The sequence below is a fragment of the Aspergillus japonicus genome (assembly GCF_003184785.1).
Source record: "Aspergillus japonicus CBS 114.51 unplaced genomic scaffold BO86scaffold_131, whole genome shotgun sequence".
In the NCBI taxonomy this organism is placed as follows: Eukaryota; Fungi; Ascomycota; class Eurotiomycetes; order Eurotiales; family Aspergillaceae; genus Aspergillus; species Aspergillus japonicus.
The window spans coordinates 1-20,439 of NW_020291768.1; the positions used below are offsets into that span (position 1 = coordinate 1).

Here is a 20,439-nt window from a genome sequence, read left to right on the forward strand (position 1 = left end):
TAGATCTCGGTGGTCCGTGATGGCGGCTGGAAAATGATCGCAGCGCCTCTTTAGTCTGGTGTCCGTGACTGACTGAGAATCTCGAGACTTATATGCCCTTGCGACAATAGGTATGTCTCGAGTCACACAGCGACAAATGTTGTGGTGTGACAGGAAGAGAAGAGAGGAGGTTGAAAAAAAAAGACGTTGGGCGGGGAGGGGAAGAGAAGCATCGGCCATTAATTTCAATTAAGGTAGCGGGGGGAGAAACACTTGCGCCATCGGCTGGTTGTCATTGGCGGACAGCCAGTACATAATGGATGACGGGTTGGATTGGAAGCCCCCAAAGCATATTTCCCTGATCATGGTAAGGGCGCATCTGCTCTCAAGGTATAGGCTAAGAGCCATATCTGATCTATTTGCATCTTGCGAGCACGAACATCAAACAAGTCATGCACCACAGCTGGGGTAGCACGAGCAGTGTTTCTTTCGCGATTACCCAATTACCCCAGTGACAGTACCGAAACAGAGCGAATACGCGCTAAGACGGCGTAATTCTGTGGCAGGCTGGCTAAGCCAAATCGGGCAGGCGGGACCTTACCCGCGGGCCCCAAAGAAGCAGCGGCCGCGGAAGAGAGAGGAAGAGGCCACCTGGAACTTCCCAGCTTCATGCAGCTTCTTATATAACCAACCTTCCAGCTGCTCCTCTCCCCTTCCATTTCCCCATTTTCCCCCATTCTTCTGTCTTTACATACCCTCCATCTCCCACCCTCCCCATCCCTGCTTGTCGCCCCCCATTGTATCGCGACTTCTTTGAGATATTCTCCTCTACCCTCACTCGGCCCATCGACGTTAATTCGCGGGTGCGCTCGTGTTTGTTTTCGTTCTTCCCTACTCGATTCTCTCCCAGGTGTTCTAGCCTCCAGAGCGCCAATCCCCACTCACAATGCGTTTCAACGCTGCCTTGACTTCCGCTCTGGTCTCCTCGGCCTCCATCATGGGCATGGCCCATGCTGACGAGACCGAGAAGAAGCCCGAGACTACTTCCATTGCGGAGAAGCCTACTTTCACCGTATGTTGATCTCGCCCGGTTCTTTCTGACCACAGTCGCAGAATGCTGACTCCGCACCAATAGCCTACCACGCTCAAAGCTCCTTTCTTGGAGCAGTTCACCGATGATTGGGACAGCCGGTGGACTCCATCCCACGCCAAGAAGGAGGATTCCAAGTCTGAGGAGGACTGGGCCTATGTTGGCGAATGGTCTGTCGAAGAGCCGACTGTGCTGAAGGGAATCGAGGGAGACAAGGGTCTCGTCGTTAAGAATGTTGCTGCCCACCACGCCATCTCCTCCAAGTTCCCCAAGAAGATCGACAACAAGGACAAGACCCTGGTTGTCCAGTATGAGGTCAAGCCGCAAAGTACGTCCTGTTCATCACATATATACGACCAACTCGAAGGGTCGCTGACCATTTGCTTTTAGACTCCCTGGTTTGTGGTGGTGCCTACCTGAAGCTTCTCCAGGACAACAAGAAGCTCCAGTCTGAGGAGTTCTCCAACGCCTCTCCTTACGTTATCATGTTTGGTCCCGACAAGTGCGGTGCCACCAACAAGGTACGTTGGCCTTCTGTAACAATCGGCCTGTGTAGCAGCAACTGATTGTCTTCCAGGTGCACTTCATCTTCCGTCACAAGAACCCCAAGACCGGCGAGTACGAGGAAAAGCACCTGAAGGCTCCTCCTGCCGCTCGTACCAACAAGGTCACCTCCTTGTACACTCTGATTGTCCGCCCCGATCAGACTTTCTCCATCCTGATTGACGGTGAGGAGGCCAAGAGCGGTAACTTGCTCGAGGACTTCAGCCCTGCTGTCAACCCTGAGAAGGAGATCGATGACCCCAAGGACAAGAAGCCCGCCGACTGGGTCGACGAGTCCAAGATCGCTGACCCCGAGGCCACCAAGCCCGAGGATTGGGATGAGGACGCTCCTTACGAGATTGTCGATGAGGATGCCGAGAAGCCCGAGGATTGGCTTGAGGATGAGCCCACCAGCATCCCTGACCCCGAGGCCGAGAAGCCCGAGGACTGGGACGATGAGGAGGATGGCGACTGGGTTCCTCCCACTGTTCCCAACCCCAAGTGCCAGGAGGCTGCTGGCTGTGGTCCCTGGACTGCCCCCCTGATCAAGAACCCTGCCTACAAGGGCAAGTGGACTGCTCCTCTGGTCGACAACCCCGCCTACAAGGGTCCCTGGGCCCCCCGCAAGATTGCCAACCCCGCCTACTTCGAGGATAAGACTCCTTCCAACTTCGAGCCCATGGGCGCTGTAAGTTATCCCCAATCACCTCGGCTGTTGCGTGAACAGCCTGACTAATTCGTGAGACAGATTGGTTTCGAGATCTGGACTATGCAGAACGACATTCTCTTCGACAACATCTACATTGGTCACTCCGAAGAAGATGCCGAGCAGCTCCGCAAGGAGACTTTTGATATCAAGCACCCCATCGAATTGGCCGAGGAGGAGGCCAACAAGCCCAAGCCGGAGGAGCAGGTTGCCGAGCCCAGCGTCAGCTTCAAGGAGAACCCTGTGGCCCACGTCCGCGAGAAGGTTGATCGTTTCGTTGGCCTGGCCAAGCAGGATCCCATCGCTGCTGTGAAGCAGGTTCCTGACGTTGCTGGTGGTCTCGCCGCCGTGCTTGTTACCATGGTGCTCCTGATCGTGGGTGCTGTCGGTGCTAGCAGCCCGGCTCCCGCTCCGGTCAAGAAGGGCAAGGAGGCTGCCAGCGCTGCCAAGGAGAAGGCTGCCGAGGCTGTCAGCTCTGCTACCAACACTGGCAAGGGCGGCGCCACCAAGCGCCAGACTCGCTCCTCTGCCGAGTAAACGGGCCTGCCTTGTTGACTCTGGGGAGATGTTAGAGATGACGCGGCCCAAAAGTGAGCATTCTGTGGGGAGGGACAGCTTCCGACCCAGTATTTTGTTTTCTCTCGATTTCCATATTATACCTACCTGTTGCAGCGTTCAATCCACGATTTGTTCTTTTATTCCAAATATGTTGGTTGGCACACCCAGAAGAAAGGTTGTTGCTGCTCCCGCCTGTGATGCGATATGAACGCCACACTGAGAGACCTGCCTCGAATTGTTTTGAGACCTGTAAAGTAATTGATGAGTACCTGCTGGAAGAACATCAATCCTATGGGTTAATGATCGTCCTTAGCTTAGGTAATTGATTTCAAGTATCTTCCTGTGGTTGGAGTTGTGAGAAGTCTCAGAAATGAGATCGGGAGTTCAAATTTTAATCTCTTCCGACAATGGCATCTGCCCGCGGAAAAGAGGTGATACAGAATTCACTAGATGTTATAATTGCAAAGACTTCAGTCGGAACTTCCTGCCTACTGTAGTTTCAAGAACAATGAGAGCTCCCTCTAGGCCATTGTAGATACCTAGGTAGAAGGAACCGAATGAAGAGATTCTGCCAGCCTGGAGATGCAGAGAAGGCCAGATTGGCAAGTAGTTCCGGGGGGCATGATGATTGGTGGCCAACGCCGAGGAAGGGCGATAACCGCATTCATTATCAGTGATTGTTGTGATCCAGTGACCCAGTGACGGAGCATCGGCGGCCAGGAACGGCGAGCCAAACCTGGGGAAACTTACTCCAACTCATTATTAAGTACGTAGCTATCCCTCCTCTTCCTCCTGCAGCTTTTCCCCCTCCTTCTCCTCACGCGCTGAGCTGTCACACGTCTGTGCTGTCAAGGACCTAATTTTCTATAAATCAGTTCCTATTCACTTCCAAGTTTCCTTCTTCCCTTCTTCCCATGATGGCCGCCCATCGCTCTCTTGCCCGTTCTCTCCCCGCTCTCCGCGCTGCTGCTCCCCGCACGGCCCTCACCGTCCCCAGATTATCCGCCACCAGAACGCCTGCAGCTTTGACTTCACTCCCCAGACATCTTTCCACCGCTGTTATGGCTCCTTCTTCTCTTCTAGCATCTTCATCCCCTTCTGCCACTCGCAGTCTACATGTCACAGCCCAGCAACGGACTCCCGCAACCACCTCCGCGGCCTCTACCGCCACCGACTATCCTACCGATCACAGCCCTGTTGCGAACCCCATTGATACTACCAACTTTCTGGACAACGAGTTTGTACAATCTCAAGCAACCACATGGATTGACTTGCATGATCCAGCCACCAACAACCTTATCACTCGTGTGCCTCAGAGTACCGATGCGGAGCTGAAGGCTGCCGTTGAGTCCGCCCAGAAGGCCTTTCCCGCCTGGCGCGCGACCAGCGTGATTGCCAAACAGCAGATCATGTTCAAGTTTGTCAGCCTGATCCGGGCTCACTGGGATCGCCTGGCTGCCTCTATCACCCTTGAGCAGGGCAAGACCTTTGCCGATGCTAAGGGCGACGTTCTCCGTGGTCTTCAAGTTGCTGAAACCGCCTGTGGCATCACCACCCAATTGACAGGCGAGGTGCTCGAAGTCGCCAAGGATATGGAGACTCGAAGCTACCGCGAGCCTCTGGGTGTTGTGGCCGCCATCTGTCCCTTCAGTTAGTATATTCCCCGACCGGCGGTATTTGCCGAGGCTAACCGCGGGTTCCCAGACTTCCCCGCAATGATCCCCCTCTGGTCGATCCCCGTCGCCACCATCACCGGAAATTGCTTGATTCTCAAGCCCTCCGAGCGTGACCCTGGCGCAGCTATGATACTGGCCGAACTGGCTCGGGAAGCTGGTTTCCCGCCCGGTGTGGTCAACATCGTGCACGGCTCCGCCAAGACGGTTGATTTCATCCTCGATGAACCCTCCATCAAGGCTATCAGCTTCGTCGGCGGTAACCGTGCCGGTGAGTACATCTACACCCGCGGTTCTGCAAACGGCAAGCGTGTCCAGGCGAATCTGGGTGCGAAGAACCACGCCGCGGTCTTGCCAGACTGCAACAAGAACCAAACCCTCAATGCTATTGTTGGCGCTGCCTTCGGTGCTGCTGGTCAGCGCTGCATGGCCTTGAGCACAGTGGTGATGGTCGGCGAAACCCAGGAATGGCTGCCCGAGATCGCTGAGCGGGCCAAGGCATTGAACGTCAACGGTGGTTTCGAAGAGGGTGCGGATCTGGGCCCGGTCATTAGCCCTCAGAGCAAGAAGCGCATTGAGGATTTGATTGCCAGCGCTGAGGAAGAGGGTGCCACTATCCTATTGGATGGTCGTGGCTACAAGCCCGAGAAGTACCCCAACGGCAACTTTGTAAGTGGTCTCCGTAAGTGCTGCATGGAACTTTTACTCATGGACTCTCTCCTAGGTTGGACCTACTATCATCACCAACGTGACCCCGGAGATGAAGTGCTACACGGAGGAGATCTTCGGCCCTGTCCTGATCTGCCTGTCGGTGCCTACGCTCGATGACGCTATCGAGCTCATCAACAAGAACCCGTACGGTAACGGCGCGGCTGTCTTCACCCGCTCTGGCCCGACTGCCTCGCGCTTCCAGAAGGACATCGAGGCCGGTCAGGTCGGCATTAACGTGCCGATCCCTGTTCCGTTGCCCATGTTCTCCTTCACCGGTAACAAGAAGAGTATTGCCGGTGGCGGTGCCAACACCTTCTACGGCAAGCCTGGCTTGCAATTCTACACCCAGCAGAAGACCGTGACCAGTCTGTGGCGCAGCGAGGATGCGATCAGCACCAAGGCCCATGTTGTGATGCCCACACACTCGTAAGGTCGATGAAAACAAGGAAAAAATTGAATCGAATCAGAAATACCTTCAACGTTGCATCATGCCTATATGCGGTGTTTGCTTTCACGCTGGGTTGCAGAATTAGCCTTGTTAATATCATTGTTTTCTAAATTGAATCTCTGAGGAGGGAGTATCATGTCTGCATCTTAACGGCGGCTGTTGACCAGATTGCTGATGACGGAGGCGTCTGTGTACTGTAATCTTAGTTTCATTTGAGTGAACCGTATCGATTCCTCTGAACAGGTGCATGCATGAAGTTTGGTGTCAATAAGATTCAATTAGGTCTATAGAAGACGGCGAGTCTGGTCAAGTACTGAACGAGCGGGAAGTAATCATACTTTACAGTAGACCTGCCACATAAAGATGATAGGCACAGAGCACTCCTATCGATCATTCTCCCGCCCAGTCTACAGCGTAGCCCATTTCTTGATGGACGATAATTTACTCCTTCTTCGGACCCACATAACTATACACGAACCTGGCCATCTCGACGTGCTTATCCTTTGCAACGACTACGCGACGGGTGTAGTAGCGTTGCCCATCGATCACCTCAAAGCCCCAGATCTACCAGCACTTCAGTCAGCGTCTGCATCGATACGAGATACGCCCCACACCATCAATATCGATTAGTGAAAGGGGAGAAAATACGAACCTGCTCTGCCGTCCATCCGTTGTCCAGACTCTCCACAAAACTCTGGAACCAGAGACCCTCACCCTCGCCAAACTCCTGGCCCAGATCCTCAACCACGAATCCATCCACAGCCTTCCCATCCGCCAGGATCTCTCCGTTCAGGAACTGAGCCACCTTGGGATCCTCGCTCTTGGTCAGGAACGCGAAGTTGGGGCGGACTTTGCCGTCACTGCTGCTGCTACCGCGGATGTACCGCGATTGGCCCTGCACATGGCCGAAGATGTGGTCGGTGTGTTCGCGCTTCTTGCCGTCGCTGATGCGGTTCTCGCTGGTTCCCTTGATGCCACCCGTCAAGGTCTGGTCGATCTTGATGTGGATGATGGCAGAGTCCTCCGGATCTGGGTAAGTGTCGATGTGAAGGGTGATGGTGGCGAGGTTGAGGGTTTTACGCGTGAGCCAGCTCATTCCTTGCTGTGTAAGAAAATGGTTAGTCTTGGGGCTGGAGGGCGGGGAATGAGCTACCGAGGTAGAAGTGAGGATGTTCATACCAGTGACAGGATTGCGTCTGTAGGGTTGGACAGAGTTTTGTTCTGTAGAGGTTTCGTTAGTAATGGAAGGTTTCATCTAGCTAATGATGAAGCATCATATCATTTCCAGCGTACCATTGTCCATTCTCCGCTGAGATTCTTGATGGTGACTTCTGCGGGGGCGGCCATTTTCGGGGATGAGGGGTAAGATTTCACTCGAAATGAGGATAGGTTCTAAGATATGCTACCGAGGAGTAAGGATAGAGAAGAGGAGAAGAATTGATATATTCTCTCTGACAGCAGAACAGGTTTCGAGGAATAAGCGAGAGGGAACAGTGCAGGATTGAAGGAGCAAGTTGACGGGTGGGACAAGGACGCTTTAAAGGGTACTACATTTCGGTACTAAGTAGTGCTGAAGAGAGTCGGTCAATCGGCCCCTTCATGTGATCGTCGCTTCCCTGCAGCCTCGATTCAATGCCACTTCTCTCTAGTTGATTAAAATGGGGCAATTGCGGCCGAGGTTGGGGTGAGGAAAGTCCAGTCCGGGAAACATGTGTTGCGGAGTAATTCTAGCCGCCGAAGGAAGACGTTCTGATCACCCTTGCCTTTAGATAGTCAATAATGTCATGGATATTGTTTCGATTGCTGTTGATGTATGTACTGTAAGTTACCGTCATGTATCGTCGTATCGGACTGTATTGACCTTGACCCGCCCCTGGCACGTGAACAAACATTCCCCTTCACTTTCCTCTTGAGATACTTCATCTCCAGCCTTTCCCCGCAACAGTATATCAAGTTCCACACTCGCTCAGATAGCTGGACGCCATGTCTTTCAACCGGAAATACGCCGGTCTTCCTGACCTGGTCAGCATATCTCCATTGGCAGCAGTCCGGCCTGATTAAATTCTAACAACGACGTGCAGGATCTCGCTCCCGATATCTACGAGACTCCCGATCTGACCGACGGAGCTTCTACTATTCCGGTTCGCTGCCATGTCTATCGTCCGCGCGGGTGTCCTTCCCCATTCTGACAGCTTATCGGCGAACAGACCACAACTCTTCGCACCGCCTCCAACGTAGACGACGATGCTGGCGACAACTCTGATATCGATCGCCAAGGTATCAACGCCGACGAGGCGCGCGCCCACTTCCTCGGTGCCACCGTCGACGCCCGCGAAGCCAATTTCTCAGACAGCATAGCCGCGAAACGGAAAGCATACAGAAGCAAGAGCCGTCGGCGACGGAAACACGACTTTGGGGCCGACGAACTCGATGATCCCAGCGACAGTGAAGACGAAAGTGTGGAGCGCAAGCTGGCTCGTCTGCGCCGCGAAGTCGAGGAATTGAAAGATCAGCTGGCAACGCAACAATCTAGTACCGAGTCGGCGGAGACAGCCGCTCTGAACAAGCCTGGAACCGATGGAACCGATGGTGTGCTAGAACTGAGTCGCGCATTGGACAACCTCTACGCATCCTCGCGCAGTGGCCCCTCCGGCTCCCACTCGGCCGCAGCTGTCCTCTCTCAAAAGCTCGCCTCCACCTCCACACCGGATTCCCCGGTCAGCAACCCCGCTCAGCTGGACGATCGTAAGCCCACCAACAATCGCCCACAAACACCCCCGTCCCCGTCCGCGACCGGCGGTGGCGTCCTCGCTCACGCGGCCTCGTTCGATGGGCGACTGGCTCTCATTGAAGCGGCCATGGGAATCTCCAGCTCCTCGAATCCCTTTGTCAACGATGGCATCTCTGAACCTGACCTCCAACCGGTTCTTCCTGCGCTCGACCACCTCACCTCTCGCCTCGCCACGCTGATGAACCTCCTCGTCGGCCCGAACCCCGTCTCCGCCTTCCCAACCATGGGCTCAGCTCCCCCAGCTACGACCGTCACCACGCCTCATCTCGAGTCCCTCTCCAGCCGTGTGCGCAAACTCACCGCCGACACAGAGGCCCTGGCCATCGCGCGTAAGCGCGCCGTCGACGCCGCCAAAGCGGCCCAAAACGCCCGCATCTCCTCTACGGCTCTCGAGCCCTCCGACATGTCGGTTTCATCGTCGTCCGCCACGGAAGTCGATCTCGCCGCCACTCAACGCGACGAGCAAGCCACTAAGATCCAGGCTCTCTATGCTACTCTTCCCACCATTCAGTCCCTCCACCCGATTCTCCCCAGCGTCCTCGAACGACTTCGCTCACTGCGCGCCATCCACGCCGGGGCCGCCCACGCCTCGGAATCGTTAGATGTGCTGGAAAAGCGACAAGCCGATATGGCTCGGGAGATCGAGCAGTGGCGCGAGGGGCTTCGGGTGGTAGAGGAGAAGATGAAGCAGGGCGAAGCGGCGCTGAAGAATAATATTGAGACCGTGGAGCCGTGGGTCAGGGACTTGGAGAGCCGACTTGACCGGTTGGGAGTTAGTGGGGTATAAATCATACAGCATGTAAAGCAAGATAGGGATGGACTCAAGTTTACGAAGGTGACCCGGCAAGTGCAGGCCATGAGTTGTCGGGTGTATTGTTTGGTTTATGTTAAGCGGAAGAAGATACATTCAGGCTAGTATAAGAATGCACATACACTAATACCATTGCTTGCATGTGCCAGTGAAGGCTTACATGAGCCCCCAGTGATAAGTCCAGAGGCAAGCTAGTGGATTGTTTCCTGAGCGACGTTCTTCTCAATTTGGCATTCCGAACGTATCTGGTCAATACTGAGCTGGACCCTATTCTAAGGAGACTCCACGTTCTATACGATCGTCATAGCTGCACTTCTACAGCGTCATCTGGAAATACGTAGCTACGGAGTAGTACTGTAATAGAGTAACTGTATAGATTCCCGATGGCCGCCTGGAGTGGGTGCCTATGCACGTGACCGCGCGCCATCTTCCCCGCGTTCCGCCGACGCGCTTTTTTCTTATCAATGGCTGGGCTGGGCTGGGCTGGGTCCGGGCCGTTCAATGACGGTAAATCCGGCGGACTTGGTGAACAGTCAAAAGTGCCCCCGTCATTCTCCAATCTTGATGCCATCAGGCTGTTTGACGGCCCTCGTAGACAGCCCACGATGTGAGTTCAACCTTGCTTGCGAAGGCGCCCTTGCAGCTTAGCGTTTTTGTTTGGTGCAGACTAACCCCGAGTCTGTCTGCAGGTGTAAGTGGCCGCGGAGAGCGAGATCTTGGAGCCGAGTCTCCTGACGCTGAAGCTGACTTTGCATACGTTGGAAATAAAAGCGAAGATAGATAAGCTTTCGATTCTGGGGTATGTTCTGTCCTTTTGTTCGGGTTGGGTGTTTCGTTCGCCATGTCCTGTTTTGTTTTTGTTTTTGAGTCGCTGACTGACCGGGTGTTGCTTTTGCTGGATAGTGTCCGCTCGTTCGACAATACCCGCAGCGAGACTATCCAGTTTCATACGCCGCTTACGTTGATTGTTGGGTATAATGGTTCGGGAAAGACGGTATGACGAATTTGTGTCTGACGGGATGATGGCTGTTAGGCTGATGGGATGGTAGACGATTATTGAATGTCTCAAGTATGCGACCACCGGTGATCTTCCGCCGAACAGCAAGGGTGGTGCATTCATCCACGATCCGAAGGTACGGGTTTTGAGAATGGACTAGATTCCCGAGAGGGTGACTGCTGACGATGATCGTGGCGGGGTCTAGTTGTGCGGCGAAAAGGAGGTGCTGGCGCAGGTCAAGCTGTCCTTCAAAGCGACCTCGGGCGCCAAGATGGTGGCGACGCGGAGTCTCCAGCTGACGGTGAAGAAGACCACGCGGCAGCAGAAGACGCTGGAGGGCCAGCTGCTGATGGTCAAGGACGGCGAGCGGACGGCCATCTCGTCGCGGGTGGCCGAGCTGGACCAGATCCTGCCGCAGTACCTGGGGGTGTCGAAGGCGATCCTCGACTCGGTCATCTTCTGCCACCAGGACGAGAGTCTGTGGCCCATGAGCGAGCCGTCCGTGCTCAAGAAGAAGTTCGACGAGATCTTCGAGGCGATGAAGTACACCAAGGCGATCGACAACATCAAGCAGCTGCGCAAGAAGCAGAACGAGGAGCTGGCCAAGTACAAGATCATGGAGCAGCACGCCAAGGAGGACAAGGAGAAGGCCGACCGCGCCGAGAAGCGCTCCATCAAGCTGCAGGACGAGATCGAGGCCCTGCGCGCCGAGACCCAGCAGCTCTCTCAGGAGATGCGCCGCGTCGCCGACCTGGCGGACAAGGCGTGGAAGGAGTCGGAGAGCTACTCCCAGATCCTGGGCGCGCTGGAGGGCAAGCGCATCGAGGCGAAGAGCATCCAGACGACGCTCGATAACCTGCAGCGTCATCTGGTGGAGCTTGACGATTCGGATGAGTGGCTGGAGTCGAACCTGGAGCAGTTTGAGACCAAGCAGCTGCAGTACCAGCAGCAGGAGGAATCTCAGAAGGAGAACTACATGGAGATCAAGGAACAGATCGAGAACGCGCGGCAGAAGCTGGGTCTCAAGCAGGCCGAGTACGGTAAGTTCGAGAACGACAAGGCGAACTTTGAGCGCCAGGTCGAGAGGCGACAGCGCATGACGAGAGAGATTGCGCGGAGCCACAGCATCCGCGGGTTCGACAAAGTAGTGGACCAGGCGGATGTCGACGAGTTCATGCGGAGAACCAGAAAGATCCTCAAAGAGCAGAACCAGGTGCTGGAGCGAGTCAAGCGCGAGGCTCAAAGCGAGCTGCGTGACGCTCAAAGCTCCCTGAATCAGCTGGGACAACGCAAATCTGCACTGCAAGAAAGTAAGATCGCGGCCAAACGACAGATGGCTTTGAACGACAGAGACGCAGCTTCCTATCAAGCAAAGCTCAATGAGATCAATGTCGATGAGGGCGTGCAGGCTGCGCTGGAAACGAACATTGAGGACATCAGTTCTCGCTTGGATCAGGCAAAGGAACGCTCACGATCCGCTTCGTGGGATAAAGAGATCCAGGGCGTCAACTCGGGGATCCGCAGCCTCGAGGACGAAAGCTCTCGCCTGAACACTGAACTCATCGAGGCCACTAAGAAGGCTGGTGATCTCGCCCGGCTAGACCACCTTAAGAAGGAACTGAAGGAAAGGGAGCGCAGTCTGGAAACCATGAAAGGGGCTCATGGCGAACGACTCTCCAAATACGTCAAGCCCACTTGGAGCGCCGAAACCCTGGAGCAAGACTTTCAGCATGTTCTGGAGGAAGAGTCAAGACACGTCTCGAAGGCGGAGCGTGAACGCGACGGCGTCAGCCGCGAGCTGGAACAGGTAGAGTTCAAGCTGAAAGAAGTGAAGAAAGCCTTGGGTCAGCGGCAGAAAGAATTCAAGGAGAGCGTCACCGAAATCCGTGAAGCCATTGGCGAAGACCCCGAGGAATATCTTGAGATTGTCAAAGAGCGGCAGATCCAGCTTGATCTTGCGCGGAAAGATACGGAGCAGTTTGCTGGCATCAGCACGTACATGAAAGACTGTCTTGCCACGGCGAAGTCAACGAAGGTTTGCCGATTGTGCCAGCGGGGGTTCGAAGCAGACAGACAACTGCAGATCTTCATCAACAAGCTTGAGGGCTTGGTCAAGAGAAACCAACGGAATGCCGAAGACGAAGATATCCGGCAATTGGAGGAAGACCTCAATACTGCGCGGGAAGCTATCACCGCCTACAACACGTGGACACGATTGAAGGAAACAGAAATCCCGAGTCTGGAGAAGGAAGAAGAGCAATATGTTCTCCAACAGGACAAGCTCCTCAATCAGCTGGAGGAACACGATCAGATTCTCAGCGAGAAGACCGAGAAGAAGAAGGATGTCGAAGCACTCTCCAAGACTGTCAGCACTATCGTTAAGTACGACAGCGAAATCAAGTCTATTCGCTCTCAGATACAAGAACTCTCTTCAAAACAAGATGACGACACTGGTTCACGCACCCTGGAGGATATCCAGGAAGAAATTGCTGGGATTGGCGAACGGTCCCGCGCTCTGAAGAAGACACTATCAAAACTCACCCATGAAAAGGAGCAGGCGTTGGCGGAGATCAACAATCTGGAGCTGCAGCTCAGAGACGCTAGGAGCAATCTGGATAACGCCAAGTTCCAGCTCGAACGGAAGGCAGATCTTCTCACTCGCCTGGCAGAATTCAAAAACCTCAACAACGAACAGCGTGCCGCGATTGCGAAGGCAGACAAGGACATTGAGGATCTTACTCCGGAACTACTCAAGCTCCAAGCCCAGGTCGACGACATCAGTCAACGCGCCGAGGCCCGCGAAAGGGAGTTGCAGCAGGGGATTTCCCAGCTTTCCGATAGCGTACATCAACTGGAAGTCGCAAACGAGGAGATCGATGCCTACAACGAGCGAGGAGGTCCTACTCAGCTTGAGCGAAGCAAACGAGAACTCCAGACCATTGAGAACGAGATCAGCGAGCTTGAATCCGAACAGGCCACGATCACCAAAGAGATCAACCGGATCTCAGCCCAGCTCAAGGACAGCGAAAACACCAAGCGCCAGTACGCCGACAACCTGACGTACCGGCAGGCGACCCGAGCCCTGGACAAAGTCAATGGCGAGATCGAGCAACTCGCCGCGCAGAACGCCGAGGTCGACCGCAGCCGCTTCAAGGAGGAATCCGAGCGGCGCACGCGCGAGCACAACGCCCTGGCGGCCAAGCAAGCGAGCAAGATGGGCGAGATGAAGTCCAAGGACGACCAGCTGATGCAGCTGCTCGCGGACTGGGACACGGACTACAAGAACGCGGCCAGCAAGTACAAGGAGGCGCACATCAAGGTCGAGACGACGCGGGCGGCGGTCGACGACCTGGCGCGCTACGGCGGCGCCCTCGACAAGGCCATCATGAAGTACCACGGCCTGAAGATGGAGGAGATCAACGCCATCGTCGGCGAGCTCTGGCAGAAGACCTACCGCGGCACGGACGTCGACACCATCCTCATCCGCTCCGACAACGAGAACGCCAAGGGCAACCGCTCGTACAACTACCGCGTCTGCATGGTCAAGCAAGGCGCCGAGATGGACATGCGCGGCCGCTGCAGTGCCGGCCAGAAGGTGCTGGCCAGCATCATCATCCGGCTCGCCCTGGCCGAGTGCTTCGGCGTCAACTGCGGCCTGATCGCCCTCGACGAGCCCACCACCAACCTGGACCGCGACAACATCCGCTCGCTGGCCGCGTCCCTCCATGACATCATCCGCACCCGCCAGCAGCAGGCCAACTTCCAGCTGATCGTCATCACCCACGACGAAGAGTTCCTGCGCCACATGCAGTGCGGCGATTTCAGTGATTACTACTACCGGGTTTCGCGGAACGAGCGACAGAAGTCCATCATTGAGCGACAGTCGATCGCTGAGGTATGTTGCAATGCTTAACATGGTCCGACGAGCGAATGCTAACGGGTGTAGGTTATGTAATTGCGACTGTGTGTCGTTAGTTGCTTGGTGGACAGATTCGACGCTTTTACGCATGGCATGGTTATCACGGATAGGGAGTTGCTCTTCCAACAAAGGATCAAAAAGTGGTACAGTCCACATTAGCTTACTTTATGTACATCATCATACGCAAACATTAGCAGAAAGCATATGCCGGCGTTAGAGGGAAAAAATTGCAATTCATCTACATTATCAGTATTTCCTTCACGCTATTCGGTTCGTCAAGAACGCTAGATAAATCACAAACTCCAAGGTTGAAACGTCCCATCCCCACTAAAGAACCTCGTCATCATCCAACAACGGCACGAACCGAAAGTCCACGAAACTGACCACGGGCGCCAACCCCCCTCTGGCCGACAACCTCGCCCCACTGTTGTTGCCAGCATGGACATCGGACTCGATCATGAACTGCAAGCTCAGCACACCCTGCCGATCGCCCCGGATACTGACCTTATTGGCCACCGCCATCGCGCGGCTCGCTTTCTGGATCGCCTTGAACCTGTAATCCTGTCGGATGCGCGAGTCCCCCGACGACGACGACGGGGGACTCACCAGAAACGTCTCGGTGACAGTCGGGGCGAGGCGGGCTCTTTTGGCGCGGGCGGCACCTTCGTCATGACCATCATTGGCAGCGGAGGCGGTTGCAGCAGAAGTCTGATTCTCGACGGAGAACTCGACGGAGGACTCGCTGAACGAGCCGCCGGCGCCGGACAAGGCGAAGAACGGCTCCTGGGTGGCGGAGGCCGAGATGCGGAGGGTGGTCGGGTTGGTGGCCGCCAGCTCGGTGATGGCGTTGTGCAGCCAGGCCGACCGCATGATGATCTTCATGATGATCGCGTCGCGCTGCAGCGGGATCTCGACCTCGCCGCCTTCGGGCTCGTACGTGATCAGCTCGCAGGTGGTCTTGATGCCCGTCTCGGTGAGCGTGATGCTCAGCGGGCTGCCTTCCGTGTCGTAGCGGAGGGTGCAGGAGCGGTCGAGGAGGAGGGCGGGGGTGGTGAAGGCGCTGTGCGAGGGGCCCGGTTGCACGCTGCCGGCGCGGGAAGAGCCGCTGCCGCCGCCGGATGTGGTGGAGCTGTCGTTGATGCCGAGGATTTTGAGGGTCTCGAGGAGGGCGGTCAGGGAGATTTCGAAGCACGGGTAGTAGGGTGTTGGGTCGGTGGTGGGGGAGTCCGTGTCATCGTGGTTATGCTCGTCGGTGGGGGCAGCGGTTGGTGGTGGTGGTGGTGGTGGATTAAAGGTATAGCTGGTGAATAGGGCTTTGTCGAGGAATGCAAGCCCCTGCACCGTTCGGGTTTCTTCCACGGAGAAGCGGATGCCATCGGGCGTGAGCTGCACGGAGGCCTTGGGCGCGAATCCGATGCATTGGAGGAGAGTGTAGAGGTGGTGGGCGTTGCTGGAGACCGCGGTGAAGATGGGTTCCACGTCCGCCATGGTTGTCTGCTCGGACTGAGCGCGGCGGCAGCGGTACGATGGTGTGGGTTAGGTTATATGAGGAGTGCAATGAGAGAGAGACAAAGATGGTGTAGTTATATGCTTCGTTTTTCTTGTGTTTTCAACTTTCCAGTATATGGTACATGGGTATCAGAGGAGGTAACTGGAAATCTAAACGTAAACTCCAACGGCACAGATCATATAGACGGCTCCGAAGCTGTTCCACGGACGTTAGTCATGACCGATCTGGTGGGACTGTAGGCGTGATCTTACCCAAAGGCCAGCGATGCTGGGACGCCGAACAGTGCAATGCTGGTGAATGAACGGTCTGGTCGATTGGTAAGCATAGGGCGAGAAGAAGGTCAAGTTTTAATCTTGTTAGGTTTGGGACTGACTCAATCCGAAGAGACCAGTAAGTATAAAGGCTGGTGGGTCAAAAAGTCAGTAACCGTACAGTACAATAGCGACAAGTGACAGGTTGAGCTTACCAGCAAGCAGGAGACTAAAGCCGACGAAGAACTGGCTATCTTTCGCGATAAGGGGAGAGTAAGGGCTCGCAGAAGCTGCCTCCCAGACCTGGTTCAGAGACATTGAGGCGTGACAAACAAAATCAATTTAGTAGGGAAAGGCTTTGTTAGGAACAAGAGAAACGCTTCACAAATTGAAACAGAAGAGAAGATGGCTTTGATATAGAGTGCTAGCAACGTAGCTGTTGTCGTAATCGAAATGGTTATCTGGCTTAACTGCGCCGGATCAATGTAGTTCCGGGCCGTTCCCCGTATCGGGAGGTGGAGAGAGAGACAGACGCCCGCGCGCTACTTGCCTCAGCTCCAGGTCATGTCAATCAGTCTTTCGCCCAGATTCTCGGTTCTGGACTCAGTCACAGTTCACAATATGCCGGCACTTACATCGGAGAGTGAGTCAAGCTTGCAGCCAGACAGCCAGCCAGAAACTTTACTAATCTAGGTTGAGGTCCAGGTACCAAGCGGAAAGCTTCGGAGGAGGCCCTCTCCCCAGATTCGCAGCAACGGAGCAAGAAAGCGCGCACTGATTCCCCGGGGGACGAGCTCAAGGTGGGCATGTCAAAATCGGAATGCTGGGGAGATAAGACCGTACTAATCCTTTTGTTTTCAGACAGAAGATGAACCCCTCGATAAGCCGCCCATGAGGATTGTCCCGTTCCCGGAGAAGGTAAGCTTGCGCAGCACCTCCGCCCCGGGTATGGATGGGACTAACAACGCCAAACCATAATAGCCGGCAGTTCTCGAAGAGCGTCGTGGCGAGATTGAGTTTCGTGTGGTCAACAATGATGGCTCGCGCGACAGTTTCGTCGTCCTCACCGGCCTCAAGTGTATCTTCCAGAAACAGCTCCCCAAAATGCCCAAGGACTATATCGCGCGCTTAGTCTACGACCGGTCGCATCTGTCTATCGCAATCGTCAAGCATCCCCTGGAAGTGGTCGGGTGCGTATATGTGTGATCGGAAGGTAAATTGGGTACTGGACTATGCTAATGGGGCATGCAGAGGCATCACATACCGCCCGTTCAACGGTCGCCGATTCGCTGAGATCGTCTTCTGTGCTATCTCTTCTGACCAGCAAGTTAAAGGATATGGTGCGCATCTCATGTCCCACTTGAAGGTCGGTTTGCAATCTTCCTGGTGAGAAAAACAGCTATTGATGTGTTATACAGGATTACGTCAAGGCGACATCGGACATCATGCATTTCCTAACCTACGCTGATAACTACGCTATCGGATACTTCAAGAAGCAGGGTTTCACCAAAGAGATCACGCTTGATAAGTCTGTCTGGATGGGATACATCAAGGATTACGAGGGAGGAACAATCATGCAGTGTACCATGCTGCCCACGATACGCTATCTCGAGGTTGGCCGCATGCTTCTCAAACAGAAGGAGGCGGTCCATGCGAAGATCCGGGCGTTCAGTCGGTCACACATCATCCATGCACCTCCCAAGGAGTGGAAAAACGGAGCATGCAAGATCGACCCCTTGCTGATCCCAGCTATCAAAGAGTCGGGATGGTCGCCCGATATGGACGAATTGGCCCGCCAGCCCCGCCACGGGCCGAACTACAATCAACTCCTGCATCTGCTCAACGACATGCAGAACCACAGTGCCGCGTGGCCGTTCACGCAACCGGTCAACCGAGACGAAGTGCCGGATTACTACGAAGTCATCAAAGAACCCATGGATCTGTCGACGATGGAAGAGAAGCACGAGAAGGATATGTACCCGACACCGCAGGACTTCATCAAGGATGCCATGTTGATCTTCGACAACTGCCGAAGGTACAACAATGAGAACACGCCGTATGCCAAGAGTGCCAACAAGCTGGAGAAGTTCATGTGGCAGCAGATACGGAACATTCCGGAGTGGTCGGTAAGTAGTCTCCTTCCTCTTGAATCTTGCATGGGCTACGGACACTCGGGCGCTGACATCACTCTAGCATTTGGCTGAGAACCACTGAACAAGTGGTTGTGTGGTCTTTTGGTGTGTAGGCGTTGCTAATTGGCGTTTGGTTTTGCGCGTGATGAACGAATACCCAAAGTTATGAGAACATGGAGCGTTGCTTTCTCTTGCACTTTTTCTTCTTGTTCTTCGTGTCGAATGTGGACATAATTCACAGAAGGGATAAGTTTATTGAACCTTGATGGCCCCGTCGCTGTAATTCTGTGTCTTTTAGAATAGAATGGTCATATTCATGCAATATGATGGTATCGATGCATAGGCAGGGCGAGATCAATACTTTCGAACCTAAAAGTTCGACCCAACACATATCTCTCGTGCTAGCAACAAAGCACCTTAAGATCCGGCCTACGACTTCTTCCCCAAGATGCGCTTAGGATGTCGGGCCCCGGCCACTCCCGACCCCGCCGCTCTGCCCGCGCCGGGCCCTTCATCAATGTCCATCCTCGACCCCGCTAAAGCCTGCATACTATCGTAGTCGTTCCCATGTTCCCAGTACCCGTCATCATCATCCAGTTCGTCCGCACTGAACTCGCGCTTGTTGCCGCCGAGGCCACCACCTCGGAAGGCCTGCTGCGACTGCTGGGCCCAGTGTTTCCGCGCCCCGCCCGCCGCGTTTCCCTCGCCTCCACCGGCGGCACTAGCGGCCTCCGCCCGGTAAGCGGCCAGCGTCTGTTCAAAGACCGCGTCACGCTCATGCTCCTTGGCCCGCCGCTTCGCCGACTCGGACTTGATCTTGGCGATCTCGGCCTCGATGTCGCTGATGACGTCGCCGCAGCGGGTCTCCCATTGCGTAAGGATGGTGATCATGTTCGCGAGCGACTGGGGCTTGACGTCGCGGAGCGGGGCGATGGCGGTGACGTTGACGGTCGGAGGGGTCGAGGTCGGTGAGAGGCGGGCTGTGATCAAGGAGGAGTAGATGGCCGTTGTGACGAGGGATTCGAGGTCGGCGGGGGCGGTGATGGAGAGAGCGCCCATGAGGGCGGTGTAGGTGAGGGGTTGGATGGTGGAGGAGAGGGTGAGGAGCGTGAGGAGACGGAGTTTGAGTGTCTGGGCCGGGCTGAGAGCGGGCAGGTTGGGTGTTTCTGGGTGGGTGATTTGTGTGAGCATTGCGTTGCGTTTGCGTTGTGTCGTCGTCGATGACACAGGTTTGTGAGGGGGATATGTTAGAGAAACTCACCTTGGTAGGCTTGCCATGTGCCCCAGGCGTAGATTTCAAGCAACGTCAGGTAGCTCTGGTATTCTGCTGGGGTGTCCGGGGAGCGCAGGGCCTGGACTGCCGCCGTCTCCAGGAGCTCCGCGAAGACGAACGTATGTGGGTTGGAGGTTGCATTTGTGATGATATTGGCGACAAAGCGAGGAGAGTTTGCACTGGACGAATTGGCGAGAGCGATGAACGGCTGGAGGGCCTCGATGGCCCGGGTGTGGATTTGGTCCATGCTGTCTGTCGGCCTGCTCGATATCACACTCTTCCGATTGACTTGGCTATCAAGGCCGATGGTAATGAAATCAGAAAGCTGAAGTTGACCCCCAGATGGTTTTGTCTGCAGATTCTGCAAGTGCTGATGAGCAGATATAGTGGAAAATCAGCTCGGAAGTGGCTGTAATTGTCAGCGATAGGTGGGATGAATCGCTGAATCGATGACCGATGATGGGGTGGATGTTATGGCGGTGTTTGTCTGCGATGCAAACATGGTGGGAGTGAGATCCGGCCATGTGATTCCGGGACTCGCCAACACAGGCATCTAAACATCCTGCGGTCTTTAGTTTCGACTCTCCAATTTGCTATCGTTCTTGTCAGGACTGCCTCGGAGTAGCTCGCTTCAATGGGCGTTTCGACTGAGGTGAGGCTCTGGTCGACCTTCATCTATTAAGAACCACTGCAATCTCAAGTCTGGAACCATTCCAGGAGCTACAGCTCTATAGTTGAAACGTCAGAGCCACCCGATGTTTCAACCCCAGAACCCTTCCAGAGTCTTTTCTTGACAGCTAAGCATGACAGGTTGTCTAGATCTGACGGTCTCGATACTCCAAAGAGCGTTCGCAAGAGCACAATATCATTCAAGGTGGCCCAGGTGTCTCAGCCAAGTCTGCACACAGCATTGTTCCTCTCTCAATGAAGTGAATTCCCATGTCTTACACCTAGCTACCTGGTCTGCGGAGTCCGACGGCCGCCAACCGATCTCTTGTTACGCAACGAGGATTCCCGGTTCGAGATACAACAGGTCTTGGTGGTGTT

The 20,439-nt window shown here is 54.9% G+C and overlaps 7 protein-coding genes across 7 annotated transcripts; 4 read left to right on the top strand and 3 right to left on the bottom strand.

Moving 5' to 3' along the window:
* The first annotated feature begins 747 nt into the window (after positions 1-747).
* clxA (calnexin) lies at positions 748-3,306 on the top strand. The gene is made up of 5 exons (XM_025673111.1): positions 748-1,051; positions 1,115-1,397; positions 1,460-1,590; positions 1,647-2,300; positions 2,361-3,306. Exons 1-5 carry the CDS (start codon positions 926-928, stop codon positions 2,853-2,855), a joined length of 1,689 nt encoding a protein of 562 aa, XP_025521794.1. The 5' UTR covers positions 748-925; the 3' UTR covers positions 2,856-3,306.
* Positions 3,307-3,937: 631 nt separating this feature from the next.
* BO86DRAFT_327065 (CoA-acylating methylmalonate-semialdehyde dehydrogenase) lies at positions 3,938-5,690 on the top strand (the record flags this gene model as incomplete). The annotated part of the gene is made up of 3 exons (XM_025668591.1): positions 3,938-4,526; positions 4,581-5,218; positions 5,274-5,690. The coding sequence occupies 3 exons, from the start codon at positions 3,938-3,940 to the stop codon at positions 5,688-5,690; spliced, it is 1,644 nt and encodes a 547-aa protein (XP_025521795.1).
* A 281-nt stretch (positions 5,691-5,971) lies between these two features.
* BO86DRAFT_393881 (uncharacterized protein) lies at positions 5,972-7,228 on the bottom strand. The gene is made up of 4 exons (XM_025673112.1): positions 7,002-7,228; positions 6,888-6,929; positions 6,361-6,810; positions 5,972-6,272 (listed from the first exon to the last, which is right to left on the bottom strand). Exons 1-4 carry the CDS (start codon positions 7,053-7,055, stop codon positions 6,150-6,152), a joined length of 669 nt encoding a protein of 222 aa, XP_025521796.1. The 5' UTR covers positions 7,056-7,228; the 3' UTR covers positions 5,972-6,149.
* A 419-nt stretch (positions 7,229-7,647) lies between these two features.
* BO86DRAFT_414283 (dynactin subunit 2) lies at positions 7,648-9,421 on the top strand. Its single transcript, XM_025674826.1, has 3 exons — positions 7,648-7,730; positions 7,790-7,849; positions 7,916-9,421. Exons 1-3 carry the CDS (start codon positions 7,692-7,694, stop codon positions 9,284-9,286), a joined length of 1,470 nt encoding a protein of 489 aa, XP_025521797.1. The 5' UTR covers positions 7,648-7,691; the 3' UTR covers positions 9,287-9,421.
* A 5,132-nt stretch (positions 9,422-14,553) lies between these two features.
* Positions 14,554-16,401, bottom strand: BO86DRAFT_373945 (putative DNA repair protein Rad1; the record flags this gene model as incomplete). The annotated part of the gene is made up of 5 exons (XM_025670402.1): positions 16,203-16,401; positions 16,110-16,139; positions 15,988-16,042; positions 15,892-15,931; positions 14,554-15,729 (listed from the first exon to the last, which is right to left on the bottom strand). Exons 1-5 carry the CDS (start codon positions 16,303-16,305, stop codon positions 14,554-14,556), a joined length of 1,404 nt encoding a protein of 467 aa, XP_025521798.1. The 5' UTR covers positions 16,306-16,401.
* A 150-nt stretch (positions 16,402-16,551) lies between these two features.
* Positions 16,552-18,397, top strand: gcnE (histone acetyltransferase GCN5). The gene is made up of 7 exons (XM_025673113.1): positions 16,552-16,630; positions 16,693-16,787; positions 16,849-16,905; positions 16,969-17,177; positions 17,239-17,353; positions 17,406-18,113; positions 18,181-18,397. Exons 1-7 carry the CDS (start codon positions 16,609-16,611, stop codon positions 18,199-18,201), a joined length of 1,227 nt encoding a protein of 408 aa, XP_025521799.1. The 5' UTR covers positions 16,552-16,608; the 3' UTR covers positions 18,202-18,397.
* BO86DRAFT_350551 (uncharacterized protein) lies at positions 18,248-19,816 on the bottom strand. The gene is made up of 2 exons (XM_025669387.1): positions 19,381-19,816; positions 18,248-19,285 (listed from the first exon to the last, which is right to left on the bottom strand). The coding sequence occupies exons 1-2, from the start codon at positions 19,637-19,639 to the stop codon at positions 18,549-18,551; spliced, it is 996 nt and encodes a 331-aa protein (XP_025521800.1). The 5' UTR covers positions 19,640-19,816; the 3' UTR covers positions 18,248-18,548.
* Between the last annotated feature and the right edge of the window lie 623 nt (positions 19,817-20,439).